Source organism: Podarcis melisellensis (assembly GCF_964234715.1).
Source record: "Podarcis melisellensis genome assembly, chromosome: 8".
NCBI lineage: Eukaryota > Metazoa > Chordata > Lepidosauria > Squamata > Lacertidae > Podarcis > Podarcis melisellensis.
This window is the reverse complement of record NC_138540.1, coordinates 2188898-2205857: the sequence shown is the minus strand read 5'-3', so window position 1 is coordinate 2205857 and position 16960 is coordinate 2188898. Positions and strand designations below refer to the sequence as shown.

The 16960-nt window shown below is 45.7% G+C and overlaps 1 protein-coding gene across 7 annotated transcripts in view; it reads left to right on the top strand.

Moving 5' to 3' along the window:
* The window catches only part of LOC309375541 (SH2 domain-containing protein 6-like), a 32818-nt gene extending 19303 nt beyond the window's left edge, over positions 1-13515 (top strand). For 3 of the 7 annotated variants that reach the window (XM_081921346.1, XM_081921349.1, XM_081921351.1), the window contains 8 exons: positions 975-1003; positions 1499-1547; positions 2352-2421; positions 3946-3976; positions 4698-4722; positions 5487-5518; positions 7921-8010; positions 9777-10293. In XM_081921346.1, the coding sequence (XP_081777472.1) occupies positions 975-1003; positions 1499-1547; positions 2352-2421; positions 3946-3976; positions 4698-4722; positions 5487-5518; positions 7921-8010; positions 9777-10079 (629 nt within the window). In that variant the 3' untranslated portion in view covers positions 10080-10293. Of the gene's footprint in view, positions 1-974; positions 1004-1498; positions 1548-2351; positions 2422-3945; positions 3977-4697; positions 4723-5486; positions 5519-7920; positions 8011-9776; positions 10294-10954 lie in introns of those variants that run through there. The other 4 variants (XM_081921352.1, XM_081921348.1, XM_081921347.1 and 1 more) reach the window with 4 other exon arrangements.
* Positions 13516-16960: the final 3445 nt, after the last annotated feature.

Below are 16960 nucleotides of genomic sequence, written 5' to 3'. Positions count from 1 at the left end.
ACCTCCTGGCAGGCAGGTGGAAGCTGACTGAGGTTGGGGGGGGGGCAGAGCCCAGTGGAGCAGCCTCTGCCAAAGTGACAGCCAAATAGCCCTAACCCCTCCCAGGGCTAAATGGGGTAACATGCTGAGAATGCCCCTGGTGTGGGGAGGGGGAGAGCCATGGCCCCAGGTGATAGGTGGGAGGAGAGGCAAGTTGCCAGAAAGTGTGTTGGGTTTTTGGCAATTCCAGTGGGCAAACAGGGCACTGCCCCCTCACTCAGCCCCAACTGCCTGCCCTCTGACATACAAGGAGGGAGAAAATGGGGACCAAACTAGCATTCCTTGTCTCTGCCTGTCATTGGCTCTGGCGCCACCAGCTGTGGGGCTCCCTGCTTTCTGCCCTACCAATATCAGGGGTACAACACTGAACAATTTCCATTACTGGTCTGGTTGTTAGTGGTGCCTTTGCAGAGTTAGATCTTAATATATATGCAGATATTTCGGTTTGAACTGTGCTTTTTTAAAAAATGAATGAATGAATGGACATTATTGAAATGTTATTACAGGTTTGAAATGTACTGCGGCTGGTATTACTGAACTGCTTAATGGTTATTTTTATGCATTGCTGTTCTTGCTGTTCAATACCTTGCATATTGTAGCTGTCTTGGTCACAATTTCCTTTGTGGAAGGGCAGCATATAAAACTGGAGTCCAATTCAGCCAACCTGGTGCCCTCCAGATGTTTTGGAATGCAGAGGCTCATGCTCATTGCTGTTTTTCTAGAAAAAGAGGTGCCAGAGCTCACCATGAACTTTTCCCTTGTTCTCTTAGAATGGCAATGGCGCCCACCTGAGAGGGGCTGGAACTGAGCTCTGCTGAGCTCCTGCTTCCTTTGGGAGGGGGTGAAGAGAATGGGGGCTGGGGGCTTGGAGAAAGAGGCAGAAGAGGAATTGCTGTTGGCTGCTAATTCTTGTCTTCCTTTGCACCACTTTGCAGATCCTTTACCAGCCCTGAAAGATGATGAGGTAACTAAGAACCCACCTGCCATTTAGAACATATGCTGCTTCAGATTACTGTCCCTGGTTAGCACATTTTAGCAAGGGTAACTTGCAAGTTTCCCTGTGGGCAGCCGGAGACACGACCAAGACCATAGGAAGGACAAGATGGGCCCTCCCTCACCATTCCATGGGCAGAAGCTGACCTGTCTGGCTGCTGAATCTCCAGCACTGAAGAGAAAATAGTTCTCCCAAGGAACCTAGATTTAGGGGACCAAGGCAGGCCATGTTGCATACATAGCTCTGTCTTCCAATGGCGGGAGGAGCTGAGGAGGAACTGCCAGGGGGCTGTTGCCACTTCCTTCTCCAGCATCTGCTGCCTGAGGCTGTTGTCTCATTTGGCCTAATGATAAGGCCGGCCCTGGCTGGAGAAGAAAAAATCAGAGGGAAGCAAGTTATCAGCATGTAAGTGAGGTTCTCTCTCTCTCTCTCTCTCTCTCTCTCTCTCTCTCTCTCCACCCCCAGGAGGAGACCCAAGAGGAATCGATCTACGTGGAATGTGAGCCCAGAACAGGTGAAGCCCCTTTCCCCACCAGAAGCCACCACTGTGATGCTTCTAGGAAAGGATTGTAGCTCAGTTCCGGATAGCAGACTTAGCAAGCAGAAGGTCCCGGGTTCATCAACGCCTGCCATTTCTGACTTATGATGGGAAAGACCTTTTGTCCAGGACCTTTGGGGCCTTCTTAAGGGCTGTTCCCAGACTCATCTTGCCCCCCCCCCCGCCACTGATGGCCTCCTGACAGCAAAACAATCCTCTGTGTTTTAAACCATATTAAGGTAAAAAGGTAAAGGACCCCTGGACAGTTAGGTCTAGTCAAAGGTGACTATGGGGTGTGGTGCTCATCTTGCTTTCAGGCCGAGGGAGCCGGAATTGTCCACAGATAGTTTTCTGGGTCATGTGGCCAGCATGACTAAACCGCTTCTGGCACAACAGGACACCGTGATGGAAACCAGAGCACACGGAAACTCCGTTTGCCATATTATCTTCCTTTCATTATGTCCTTTAAGCAGCTGCCATTTTAACATTGTCTTTGATCTTCATTGTGATTTTGCTTATTTGTTGCATATTGGACTTTATTGTTGACCTACTAGGGCTTTTTTATTTTGTTAAGGGTGATCATCATCTGAGTGATCCAAACATGTGACAAATGGATGGGTGGTCTGCTGTATCTGGAATACGGCAGCTTCACATTGTCCCCAGTGGTGCTAGGTGCTTGTATCCAGCAGACGCCAGCTGGGACCAAACCCACCCAAAGAGGGGTGCTGAGCTCCAGCCTGCCACCTTCCTTGTGGCCTGATCCTCTTTTTCCCCTTCCAGCCTCCGTGCCCCGCAAAGTGCTTCCTTGTCCAACCCCAGTGCCTCCTGTCCAGCCTCTGAAGCAAGCCAGGTGAGTGTGTCCTCCTTCCAGAAGAGAAAGTCCCAGTATCTGTACATGGGGTAGCCCACATGGTGCCCCCCAGATATTCAAAGAATCATAGAATCGTAGAGTTGGAAGGGACCCCAAGGGTCATCTAGTCCAACCCCCTGCAATGCAGGAATCTCAGCTCAAGCATCCATGACAGACGACCATCCAACCTCTGCTCCAGCCCTCATCAGCCACTGCACCATGGCCATTAGTCAGGAAGGATGAGAGTGAAAACATCCATGAACACTGAGATAGGATATTAGTCTCTCTGTCCCTTACCATCTCTTCAGAGGGGCAGCGGTTTTCCACGGTCCTTGGCAGGTATCCCTCACTTTAGCCCTGCATTCTGGGACTCGCTGCACTGAAGAGCCTGAGAGCTGAATGAAGTGGTCTTTCTTTGAGCCAGGGGTCAATCCGACACTCTTGCTTCTGTACTTGCACTGCACCCCCATTCTCAGTGGTGATGTTCAGTATTAGGGAGGGGGCCCCTGCACTGCCTCCCTGACCCCTCCTATCCCTGCCCTGAACAAGTGCTCAGCAATCAGCATAGTGGGCTGGCCTGTTCTAGACTGGAGGAACCAGTACCTAGGCTGGCTGTGCTCCTGGATACAGCCTTGTTGCTTGAGACCCAGGTCTTGTGCCAAGGAGCTGCAGCTGGTTCAGCAGCTATGGTCATCCCTGGTCCAAGGTGGTCTGAGAACAGTGTTGCATGCTCTAGAAATTTCCTGTTCCGATTCAGAAGCTGCACAACGTGGCTGCGCTAACTACCCAATGGGTCACTGTTGCTTACTGAGAGGGCGAGAGGCAGAGGGGTCAGTGCAGTGCAAGGACAGCAGTGCAGCCAATCCAGAACTGCCTCCAGCACATTTGCAGGGCATGGACTCCCCAACCCTTCTCCCCTCTCTCCCCGCCCCCCCCCCCGTGACAGCGACTCACCTGCCAAGAAGCTCTTGCCTCGCCCTGTGAGCTGCTCCTGCTCAGATTTCTGAAGTGTGTCTACCAAGGCTTCTCTTTACTGTTGCTGCTATTTAAACTGTTAATGATTTTAACCAGTGGACGCAGGGGGATGCATACCGCTAAACATTTTGTGAATCTAAGTTTGGCCTCATTGAAGGGCAGTATTTCAATATGAGTAGGAAAATGAGAATACCCCTAAACATTTTTTTTTTGGGGGGGAAGCACTGGTTTTAACTACATATTATGATTTGGAATGGCATTGTATTTCACTTTGAGGTCACAATGGGATCAAAAACAGCATGTAAGGGCATGAAATAAAGACATAGTAGTTGTTGTTAAGAAGCAAGACATTGAACAGAGATTAACTGCTCTCTGAAATTCACCAAGGACCTGGGCATGTTCACAGTTCTTTCCCTTTTCATAATCAAATTCTCAGTCTGAGACCTGGGTTTGCAAATCTGTGGATCAAGGGGTTCTAGATCCTAAACGTCACAGGGCTAATGTCACACCACAATCCTATTCTCCCCCCCCCTCTCTCTCTGATGTTAGGCCAGCAACCACTCCATCAGGACCCCAGAAGGTAGGTGTTGGGGCTGGCAAGGGAGCACTAGAGAGCTTGAGATGAGGGTGATGGCCAGGGGAGGTCTCTGGAACTTTGCATTCATGGGCTTAACTGTTGTTTTGTTTTGCTAAGCTAAGGCAGGCCACCACAAACTCAGGATGCAGCAAACCAAACTGCTTAACCTACCCTACAGGGCTGTTGTGCTGAGAAAATGGAGGGAGGGAAGAGAGGAACTTGTTCATGAGAAGAAAGGGCAAGATAACTAAAGGGACCTATGGGACCACTTTGTCTCAGATTTTCCTGCTTGGCAATTGCACTCCTCAGAGGAGGCATCACTAAGCGAACCGAGTGTCCTAGAGTTGCACTTAATAAGCACTTGAGGGCTGGCTTTTAGTGTTGCAGCTCCAGCCCTCTGGAGTAAACCATGAACTGAAATTAGACTGGTGCCTAGCGCCTTGATAACATTTTTGTTTACGGAGGCTTGCCCTGAAGTGTGTGACCCAGTCATTTTAGGGAATGAAACCTGTGAATTTTTATAAATGCATTTATTATTGCTTTTAGTTTAGTGAGTTTGTAATTTTTTGTATGGTGGTTTATAAATCAGGCCTGTGATGAGGAAGAGGATGTCCAGGAGCAGGGGTGCATGGAGTTAGCCCTATGCAATTGCTGGGCAACAGGTAAAGATACCTAGGTTATGGGAACAGGAAGTGAAAACTCTGTGCGCTCGTTTTCTTTCCAGGCCTTTGCGGAAAACCTGTGCAAAGGTAAGTGCCACATCCTGAAGCCTCTGCACCAGCCTTTGCCAACCTGGCCCCTCCAGATGTTGGACTACAGCTCCCACCAGCATAGCCTCCAACATGTGGTGCATGAGATCATGGAGCCCAAAGGATTTGCTTTTTTCAGGACCGTGCTCTCACTATGCCCAAAAATGTGTGTTTTCGGGTGCTGCACAAGATTGTAGCCCAGAAAAGAAGTGTGTTTCTGGGGCAAGATCTCGGTGCAAAATTGTGTGAGATCATGGTGACCTGGGGGATGGGATGTCCTGGTTTTTCTGGGACACTTGCGGGGTGAATGCACCAGCCCCAACCATGTGATGCTGAGGATTGGGGGCTTATTCTAGTGGCTATCTTTGGGATCCCTCCTAGTCTGTGGTTTCATATCTGTAAGATGAAATTCTGTAAAAACAGAGATTGCTAAAATGATCAAAGAAGTCTCTTTTTGAGTTAATGACTTTAGCCAAGTGTGTTGAGTATCTCTTTGCACGGCTGCCATGGAATTTTGAAGGGGTCTGGCCCCGCCTTGAATTTTTTTTTTGCAGGGGGGCTTGGTGCCCCTGCTCAGCTGTACATGAAGATTGGACCAGGGATCATCTTCATGCAGAGCAGATTCCCGATCCCCAAGCGACAGCTGTGCCCTGATCTTGATTGCTCATGCGATGTGTGTGTCATTCATGCACTGATGTGGCACAGGGAATATTTGCCTATGTAATACATATCTCAGAAACCCTGAAATGTTCTGTCTATTTCAGGTGTGTGTCTGAAGAGTGGATCTGTGCCAGAGGTGAGCAAGGAGATCTTGCCTGAGGATTCTTTGGCTGCCCTGTCCTCTTGCTTATAGAGCAGCAGTTAAAGTTTAACCTTCCTAATCCCATGGGGCTAAGCATAACAACTGGGGGGGGGCACTACTGTAGCTAACACAGGATTGTTACCAACAGCAAAGAGTCCTGCAGTATCTTAAGGATAATGCATTTATTATGACATAAGGGTTTGTGTTCTAGAAGAGTGATGCCTCTTCTTTCGCCTCCCATGCCTCATTATCTGCTTTTTTTTGAAATTTTTTATTTTCAATGCAGAATCATAACAAAAATTACAAACATTGAATCCAAAATAATACTATACAGACAAAAATCCCGGGAACATATAGAAAAAAAACAGAAAAGGAAAAGGGAAAAAAAGCAAAGGAAACAAAACTAAACTAAACAAAAACAAAAAAGCACACATCTACAGAACAAAACCATATCTTTACATACATAAACACAAATTGACTTCCTTCCTTTGTTCTAAGACCTCAAAAAATTTACTCTTACTGTATTGTTGTGTCTAATTAGATTGCTTCCATCTTTGTGCTTTTTTACACCATTTTTCTTATTCTTTAACCCTGTAAAGCATCATTCATTACATACCAATATACTAACTCCAGAACAATGTTTTTTCATATACTCTTTAGCACAACCCCATTCTTTTAATAATTTCTGGTCTGATTGTCCCCTTATGTAAGCTGTGAGTCTTGCCAGATTTATGTATTCACAAAATTTAATTTGCCAATCTTTCACTGATGGAATTTTTCTGCCTTTCCAGTTTTTAGCTATAAGCATCCTGGCAGCTGTTGTTGCATAAAGGAATACTTTCCTTTGATTTTCAGGGATATCATTTGTAATTAAACCTTAAAGGAATGCCTCCGGTTTTTTACTAAAAGATATTTTAAACATCTTTTTGAGTTCTTCACAGATTTCATTCCAGAATTGTTTAATAGGTCGGCATTCCCACCACATGTGAAACATTGTTCCTATTTCTTTTTTACATCTCCAACAGGTATTCTATTTTAATTTGTAAATTTTAGCCAATTTTACTGGAGTTAAGTACCATTGGTACACCATTTTCATAAAATTTTCTCTTATTGTATAACATGCCATGAATTTAATATCATATTTCCATAATTTCTCCCATTGGTCCAGCCGAATTACATATCCTATATCACATGCCCATTTAATCATAACTTCTTTTACTTCTTCATCCTTTAATTCCCATTCTAATAATAAATTATACATTTTGGATTTTTTTTTTTTGAGTTTTGTAATAATACTTTTTGTAATTTTGATTCTTCTTTTTCAAATCCTATTACTTTATCCTGGTTGAATATTTGTGCAATTTGGTGATATTGTAACCATGTGGTACAGTATTGGGTCACCTCATCGTATGGTCTTAGTTTAAATTGGCCCTGTTCTTCCTTTAGGAGCTGCTGGTAAGTTGCCATTCTTCCTATAGTATTTTTCTTTTTAACCGATATTACTTCTAGCGGTGAGACCCACCATGGGGTTTTTGGTTCTAACATTATCAAGGCACATATGAATTTATTCATTATCAAGGCACATATGAATTTATTTAGTATTGCTGTGGGTGTGGGGTTTTGAGTTTACTTTATTGCTGCAATGTGCCCAAGATCTGTCATTCCACCGTGGATTTTTTCAGTTTGTGATTATTATTTTTAAGTCCCCATTAAAAATTGTTGTCATTTTAGTGCCCTTTCCTCCTAATACACACATTTAAAAGCAGTTCCCCCCAATATAAACTTTGTATGTTGTTTTCAAAAACTTATGCATTAATATGCACAATTGACCCTGCGGATGCATTTTTGTACACATTGTTTGATTGAGAAATGCACTGCAAAATTTTGAGAAGTGCAAATTTAGATAGTTTCTGATTAAAATGCAAGCAAAATCACATTTCTCCCCACCCTCCCACTGAACCCCTCTGTGGTACATGTGTGTGTGTGTGTGAGAGATCTCAACCAGTGCTCATAAAACTTTACTGTTTGTTGAGTTTTGCTTTGCTCCTTTTTTTTGCAGTTGGTCTTTAAAAACACCCAGGAGGGAGCCTTTCACCTTTGCTTGACATGCCATTTGTTTAATTTGCCCTTGTTTTCTGCTCCTCTGACTAGAACAAAGAGCACTTTTAACATATGGTTTCCAGGTGTTCTCCCATCCAGGTACCTGGCAGGGCACGTTTTCTGTTGCTGCAGCAGTAATCTTGCCACCTCCCCAGAGAAATCTGAAATGGTACCTGTGGGCGGAGGTCTTCAGTGAAGGTGGAAAGACATGGGTCCGAATGGAACTGCCACTTTCGTCTGTGCCCCTACCATTCCCTGTGACTGTGCTTGCCTTATCATCTGTTACATTCCCTTAGGATTTTTGCATGCAAAACAAGGCCTGGTATGCAGGGAGCTGTGACCGACATACGGCTGAGGCTGCCCTCCTCCGGTTTAATAAGGTAAAGGTGAAGTTGCTTTCCTGAAGTTGCCCTGCAGCACCATCATAATGCAGCGGCTGTTCAAGGAAGAGGCTCTTCCAATCCCTTTGCCTTCTGGAGCCACGAAGTCTCCATGGTGCTCCCCAGCTGAATTAGCTGCAGCTAAGTAACTCGGAGGTCCAGCAGCTGCGGCTGAAGGGGATTTCTGAGTGTCATGAGACCAGAAGAGAGAGAGAGACCCTGCAGGGAGCCAGTTTGGGGGCTCCATTTTAAAGGCGTCAGTGTAGCACGATGGACAGATCATCTGATACTGGGCACAATCAACCAATACATTTTCTTGCTTAACCCCACTGGCTGGCAGGAGCTGGGCAAAGATAGGATATCCTGTTGTTAATGGGGAGGAATTTTCCACAGAAGACGCCCTTGGGCACGCACCGCCTCTGGGCATTCTGCTCCCTGGAGCAGCTGCCTCAGCCTACCTCATGGGTGGACTGGCCTTGGGTCAGAGCACACCTGAAGTAGTGTGTCCAGTTCTGGGCACCATGTTTCAAAAAGGGCCCCTTTTGGGGGCACAGCACAAGCCTTGCATCCCAAAGGCCCCAGGGTCACCCCCCACTGGCATCTTCAGGGAGAGCTGGAATCCTGTGGAGACACTGCCAGTCAGTGTTGGCAGTACAAGGTTGGCTGGATCAGTGCTCTGCATGAGGAAGCTTCCTATGCTCCAGAGGACATTGACCAGCTGGAGCGTCGGGGGGGGGGGCAGCCAGGATGGTGAGAATGATAGAAAGAGCTGGATATTTTTAGCCTGGAGAAAAATGAGAAGGAAGAAGAGGAGACATTGCAGCATCGTCCTCAGAATGGCAGTGCTCTCTCCTTCTGAGGGGGTAAATAAAGATATTGAGGCAAAGGGCCTGTTAAGAATTTTACTAGTTGCAGCAAGAATCTCCATAGCCCAAACCTGACAGATTTTACAAGGTATAGGACTAATGTTTTAAGACTGTATGGAGAATGGCCCTTGTGGAGATAATTATTTATTTATTATATTTATATAACCCTTTTCTTCCAAGAAGCTAAAGTTGTTGTACATGGTTCTCCTCGTCCCCATTTCTTCTTCACAGCAACACTATGAGGTAGGTTAGGCTAAAAGGTGGTGACTAGCCCACGGTCACCCAGTGAGCTTCATGGCTGAGTGGGAATTTGAACCCTGGTCTCCCAGGTCCTAGTCTGACACTGTGACCATTGCACCACACTGTCTCTCACACTGGTTTTACCTTTTGTTAAAACTAAGGTCATGTGTGTCTTGTCTCCTTTGGTTGATGGAGACCATGATGATTTGGTATACAAGATTTGGTTGAAGGAATGATAAGATTGTATAGTAAAACAGGATTGAAGATTGCACAATAGAATATGAATAATAGCTACTGGCTTTTAAAGAGAGGAGGAGGAAATGGGGGTTTAAATTTTCTCTTTGTGTTGAATTTATTGTATACATGCAATGCAAAATCAACAACAAAAAATGGGGGGGGGGAAGGTTATCCCAAGGGCTGAAAAGGAGGAGATGGACAGGCTTCTCTTCTGCTACTCCACAAGGGAGAACCAGAGTCAAGGGAAGTAACAGAAAGCAGGTGTCGGCTGCACATGATGAGACACTTGCCCTATTAAGCAGTGAAACTGACACTTAAATTATGGGCTGGGGGAAGAAAGCCTATTCCGATTCCAAGATCCAGATTTTCACCTGCATTTGACGTCTCCTTCCTTAACCTGAATGTCTCCACCCTCTTTTTTCACAAAAGGACAGTGCCTACCTGGTGAGGCAGAGCTCACGACACGGCTGGAACCAGCCATTCACTTTGGCTGTGCTCTTCAAGAAGCACGTCTACAACATCCCCATCCGCTACGTAGAGAGCAGTCATCAATACACGCTTGGCAAGGATGGCAGGAGCCATGAAGAGGCGAGTGCTCTCTTTCTAGGTTGGGAGGGCTGTGGCGCAGCCGTAGAGCAGGCAGAAGGTCGCAAGTTCCATCTCCAGCATCTGCAGGAAAGGCTGAGAGACCCTCTCTCTGCAATACTGGAGCTCCACTGGCAATCAGCTTAGTCAACTGAGCCCTGTCACCTGTATTTCTCATGTTTTTCATTTCAGGGGGATTACCGGTATGTGGAAGAATGTTCCAACTGTGCTTACTCTCCTTTTATGACAAAGAGATGCTGGAAACTAAGTTGTGGAATGGGCACCAAAAATTGGTTGCAGGCCATTTTAATCTTGCTTCCGCTGTTGCTCCTTCTTCTCTTGCCCCTCCTGCCTCCCTGCCTCCCTCCCTCAGTGTGGACTACAATTCCCAGCATCCCTGACCACTGGTCCTGTTAGCTAGGGATGGTGGGAGTTATAGTCCCAAAGCATCTGGAGGGCCGAGTTTGGGGATGCCTGTCCTAGGAGAAGGAGTCAAATTAGTTAAGTGTACACTGAAATGTGAACTGAACTGTTTTTCTCTCCCATCCCCAGGCAGAGGGCACCTGATGTAGGCCCACCTTGCAGAAGCCAAGGAGGTCCAGGTCTCCTCAGTGTCTGGATAAGCACCTGGTAACCCCCTGCCCACCACCCTGAGTTCCATGATGGAAAAAACAAATGCACCCGTCTCCCTCTCAGCTCCCACCCACACTATGCATGTTAAAGCATTGCTGTACCACCTTAAGAGCCACGGCTTTCCCCAAAGAATTCTGGGAGCTGTAGTGGTTGAGGACCCCCTAACAATTCCCAGCACCCTTGGCAAACTACTGTCCCCAGGATTCTTTGAGGGAAAGCCATGACTCTTAAAGTGGCCGAGGTGTGTGTTCAGTATATAGGGTGAATGTGACCTCAGTCAGCAGAGCTCTGCCACCTCATGACTTGAGGGAAACTGGACTAAAAAAGCTAGTCCCTTGAGGTACAGAAAGAAGCTGATCTGCTCCCTGTTCTGCTCTTTTCCTTGCCAGCTCTTTGACAGCGTTTCCAGCATGATCCAAAGCTACAGCGAGCGCCCCTTGGTGCTGGTTGATGGCAGCACTTCTGCAAAGGAACAGACTTGCTTGCTGTTTCCAGTGAAGCCATGACTTTGGGGCCTGGGGAGTAGGACCAGCTACGTCCTCCCCGACCTCAGGCACAAACGGCTTCATTTGCCTGGCTGGACCGACACAAGGCCAAAGGATCAGCGTGGCACCCTGGCATTCTGCAAAAGGTTCTTGTGAATCATTCTTCAATATTCCTCAATAGTCTTCTTCTGGCAAACAGCAGTGCATCTGCAAATATATTCCACTGGTACTGAAACGGCAAAGCAAGGGAACTTGTGGGCTGGTGGGATGGAAGGGAGAGTTTAGCAGGGATTCCCACCTAAGGCACCAGTCCTGCGGTTGGTTTGTTCTATTTGTTACAAATTTGAAATTTTGCACCCAGTTAATAACACTGTTGCACAGCACTCCAATCTCTAAGCAATGTGAGATTCCAGGGGTTCCATGCGCTTCTCCAGGGCTTGGTTCCCTCGGAATGAGGGGCAGCGGAGACTGTGGCATCTTTAGGATATGTGGCTTATGTACACATATGTGCCTACGATGAGCCTACGATGGAAGGGCTCACAGCATTAACACCCCAAGAGGGTCTTGCTTCTCCCAAAGGCACAGCCTTGGATTCAAGCAAAAACCAGGCATGGCCCTGTCTCTCAGCTGCCCAGCCTGCAGCCTCCTGCTTCCAGCTCCCCACTCACACACCTTGGCCTTTTGTCTTTCTTCTTCTTCTTTGGCGATCACTCGTAGCCTAGTAAGATTCTCTTCCATAAACACAGTTTTAACAATGAGGCCCTAAGTGACTGTGGAGGCCAATTCTGGATCCACATGTCCTTTCACAGTGGGGACATTAGTTTCCGGGGGGAGTTGATCACGGTGTGGATTTGTTAAGCGTGCCTTCCTCTTAGCACATTTCTCCCTTGCGTCCTGAGTTTGAGTGTCTTCAAAGCCCACAACACCTTTGGTAAAGGCTGTTCTCCAACTGGAGCACTCGCAGGCCAGTGTTTCCCAGTTGTCAGTGTTTATACTACATTTTTTAGATTTGCCTTGAGAAAGTCTTTAAACCTCTTTTGTTGACCACCAGCATTACACTTTCCATTTTTAAGTTCGGAATAGAGTAGTTGCTTTGGAAGACAATCATCAGGCATCCCCAACATGACCAGTCCAACAAAGTGGATGTTGAAGAATCATTGCTTCAACACTGGTGATCTTTGCTTCTTCCAGTACACTGGTATTAGTTCTCCTGTCTTTCCAAGTGATGTGTTAAATTTTTCGGAGACACCGTTGATGGAATATTTCGAGGAGTTGGAGATGGCATTTTTCAGTGGTCCGTGTTTCACAAGCATACAGTAATGTTGGTAGTACAATAGCTTTGTAAACAAGCATTTTGGTTTCCCTGTGAATGTCCTGGTCCTCAAACACTCTGCACTTCAATCAGGAGTAAGCCGCACTTGCAGAGCTCAGGCAATGCTGGATTTCAGCATTTTGTCTTTCTAATTAATAGACAATTGAGGAATGGGGACCCACTTCCTTTGTTACATTGACGACCCATACTTAGGGGGCCACTACCAATAAATTTGTCAGGCCGTTCCAACAAATTAGTCCTTGTTTAATCCAGGAATTGGAAGGGACTCAGGCATATTCAGACCCACCAGCCCCAGCCCGAAACACAAAACACTACATTCTTAACTCAAAGGTGGGTAGCTTTCAGGCTTGTTGGATCTACTTTGTCTTTTCCTAAATTCGCAAGAACTGCCAATATCAGCTAACACAAAAATCCACTCCTGGCAGGCTTTCGCCTTCATTTTAGTAGCCTAATTTATCTGGGGGGAAATGTAAGTTTCCTTTTGCAATTGTTAAAACATTGGGAGTCATAAAGCCTTTCTGATCTACTGCAAATCACCCTGAAATCTGCCAGTAGACCCCTGTCTCCCTTCTGCTCACCCCAATTCTAGAAAATCTTGGTTTCCATATATAGTACTGATATACAGTTTTGTTTTAATGTATGTTAAAATCTTTTACATTGCAAACCACAGGCTTTTATTCTGAAAACATTATTCCAATTTCCCTAGCTGCTCATCCTCAGAAGAAAAATGAATTACGGTAACAGAATAACTCAACTCATCTGTTTCTGTATTTTCTAATAACTGCAAGGATTTTATTCTGCATGAAATTTATGCAAGGCCCAGCATGACTTGCAAATTACAGCCCATCTAGTAGAAAAGCATTTCCCCCTCCTGTTCAGCACAAAGAAGCATCGGGAGAATAGCTTCCAGGAACATGTAGAGAATGCCCACGAGAACCAGCCAAATCAGTACAAAACTATATAGCTGTACTGATTGCCTCAGAATATATTGCCTTCTAGTTTGTAGTGATTTTTCTAAAATGATAATGCTTATTCTCATCTTGGTTCACTTTGTCAGTAGGGTGGGTTTGTTCCGTTTGTTGTTTTCTGTATGACCTGTCATGTGAACTCAATAAAACATTATAAAGAGGAAGGTGGCCTTGTGCCCTCCTTTACAGAGGATGGTCCTCTAATTTAAGCCATCCTGTATTTGAAGGCCTGCCCAGTCCAAGTCCAGTTTAAAGAAAAGGAACACTATGAAGGGTGAGCGCTGGAGCTCTGTGGTGGAGCAACTGTCTTGCATGCAGAAGGACAATGCAATTATCAAAGGTGCAGGAGTCCTGGTCTCTTCTGCTTCTGGCCAGACTACATGCCTGTTCTGTGACATTTTGAGGGGTCCTAATAAAGGTTTGGTCTGTTGTGCATTTGGGAGGGTTTTTTTCTTTGCAGAGCTCAACAAGCATTTTTTTAAAAATTGGAAATGTCGGTCTACTGGCAACTCACTGAATGACCCGAAGGTGTCCTCAGTTTTCACTAGATCTTGCCTCTCCAATAAGGGACAGCAAACAAAACCCCAGAGGGGTTGTTGTGTTTTCACGATTCCTTGTGTTTTCTTCCTCAGGACAAGATGTTACATTTTCTGACTCGTGATTTGACCTATTTAGGCAGTCCTCCGACCAAGTGCAGCTCCTCAGCAGCAACAGGCCACTCTAAAGAGGAGCCAAGACAGGGCCTGGATCCTACAAGAAATCCAGTCACCAACTTTGTGCCCATATCTATTCAAGGAACACTTTTACAGGACCTTATAGTGTCTGCAGCAGCATCAAAAGGTTCAGTTCACTTGAGGCGCCTGTCACACAGCCTTAATCTAGTCTACCCTGCAGGGACGCTGTGAGGATGAAATGTGGGTGTGGGGAGGCCTCCGTGTAGAGCACCTTGAAGTATTCAGACTGCTATAGCACAACAAAAGTGGGAGAACACAGCAAGGGAATTTGGGATTTCAGCAGGATGTTACAGCATAGGCACTGAATGGAAACGAAGCAGTATGAAAACCACAAAACCTTTACAAGCGCAAAAAGTATTGAAAGTAGAACTGTGTGTGACCACCCCAAAAGCACCCTGAATGTGCAATGTGGAGGGGCTGCATTTATTTTATTTTAATTTTACTTATTTATTAAGTTTGTACACTGCCCTTCATCTGAAGATCTCAGGACAGTTCACAGCATAAATATGCAATATAAAAAACACAAAATATATCATAAAAACAAGAACAGAACAAACTAATTACCACCCTCTCCCCCACCCCTCCCACAATCACATTTAAAAGGATACAGGAGGTTAATCAAAGACCTGGTTGTAGGGAAACATTTTTGCCCGGTGTCTAAAGACCCATAATGAAGGCGCCCAGCGTGCCTCCCTGGGGAGAGCATTCCACAAGCAGGGAGCCACTGCAGAAAAGGCCCGTTCTCATGTTGCCACCATCCAGACACGAAAAAGGGCCTCACATAGTGTTTGCAGGGTCCAGGTAGGTTTGTATGGAGAGAGGCGGTTCTTGAGTTATTACTGAGCGGTTTAAGACTTTCTAGGTCAAAACGAGCACTTTACCGTGGGCCCAGAAACTATTTGGCAGCCAGTGCCGTCAGGTCAGGATTGGCATAATCTGCTCAAACCGTCTTGCCCCGGTGAGCAACCTGGCCACCAAATTCTGCACCAGCTGAAGCTTCTGAACCGTCTTCAGAGGCAGCCCCACGTGTAACATGTTGCAGTAATCTAACCCAGAAGCTAGTAGAGCAAAGACAAGAGAAGTAAAGCTGTTTCTCTCTGTTCAGATAGGGGCGGAGCTGGTCCACCAGCTGAAGCTAATGGAAGGCCCTCTGGGCCGCTGAGGCCACCTGAGCCTCAAGCTTCTCCACATTTGCTATTTGCCTTTCTTCCGGCTACATATGCCTTTCTTCCCTCCCCCCACCCTGTCCATAAAGTTATTGAGGCATCTGATCAAGGCTTGTATTTTAAAATGAGCTTAAAGATATATTTGCAAATGTTTGTATGTTTCATGCCAGGCAGAAACCAGCTGGCTAAGTACTTTGGCAGTTGTTTATCTTCCTGCTCTCCTGAACAAGGGCCCCCCTGATTTATAGCAGTAGCAGGAGACAAGTTTCTCAAAGTTGTAAAAGGGAATTACAGGCTGGGAGCAAATGTTACACTGACCCTCCATATTCACAATCAAGCTGCAAAAACACTAATTAAGAGTTGGTAAATAGTAAGATTTATTGTTTAACAGAAAATAATACCACGTGCCTCTCATCAGACTCTAGCCATATTTTCCTAAGGTTTAAGGTATACTGAGAGAAGTTAAAGGGCAATAAATTTTGGGAAGAGCTAATGGGAAAAGCAGCTGGCTGGGAAAGGGGGGGGTCTAAACTGAAGAGGCTTCTTTTGAAGCTGTTTTTTACTGAGTTCCTTTTTACTTTGCAAAGGCCTTTTCTTCTAAAAAGCTATCTATGTTATGTATGAGATTTGTTGGCTTAATGTAATTAGGCAAAGGATTTAGAAAGTAAGAAATGTTAGATTCTTATGTTAGATTCTTACAGTGGTGCCTCGCAAGACGAAAAGAATCCATTCCGCAATTCTCTTCGTCTAGCGGTTTTTTCGTCTAGCGAAGCAAGCCCATTGACAGCTTAGCGGATTAGCGCTACAGCTGTCAAGCGGCTTCCAGCGATCAGCTGTTAAGCGGCTTATCAGCGGAACAGCTGATAAGCGGCTTAGCGGCTTAAGAAAAGGGCGGAAAAAGCGGGAAAAAACCGCGGGGGGATGCAAGATTTTTTTCGTCTTGCGAAGCAACCCCATAGGGGAATTCGTTTTACGAAGCGCCTCCAAAACGGAAAACCCTTTCGTCTAGCGGGTTTTTCGTCTTGCGAGGCGTTCGTCTTGCGGGGCACCACTGTATTTCATTGATGGTGTGTGAGAATGTGAACCCAAGATCTCTGTTTAGATAGAATTTAATACCATGAGCCATTTGTTTTAGCCATTTGTTTTGGAATGCAGGGGCAACAGGGGCAAAAGGTGATCTGGTAATTAAGGTGCCTTGTTGAGGCAAATGTAAGATATATGGCTACTTGTCTGCCATTTATGGATAGAAGGAAATATAGCTCTTTGTCTCCCATAAAAGGTAATAGGAAATGGGTGTATCTTTTATGATTGGTTCTAGCAAACAGCCAATAGGTAATTTCAACCAGGCTGATTGGACAGAGGCAGCCAAAGGAGGAGCCAGGGGGCTGGGCTGAGGAAATATAAGTGCTGGCCATCAGGGCTGGAAGGGGCAGAGCTTTGGTAACCATATACCACTGTATCTCTCATTTATTTGTCTGACAAATAAATTATTATTTTAATTTCTCTATTGCTGCGTTGAATATTTCATTCCAGCTAAGCGTTAACCACAAGCAGGGTGCTACTTTATGGGTGACCATTGGTGTCTGCACCTTAGTCAATGGTAACAAATTTTCGCTCTCCATTACTTACTGTGTAAATGAAAATTATGCTCAGAGAGATATTTTATTTATCAACATTGCTTGGGTGTCCTTGGGCAATTCTATTGGCAG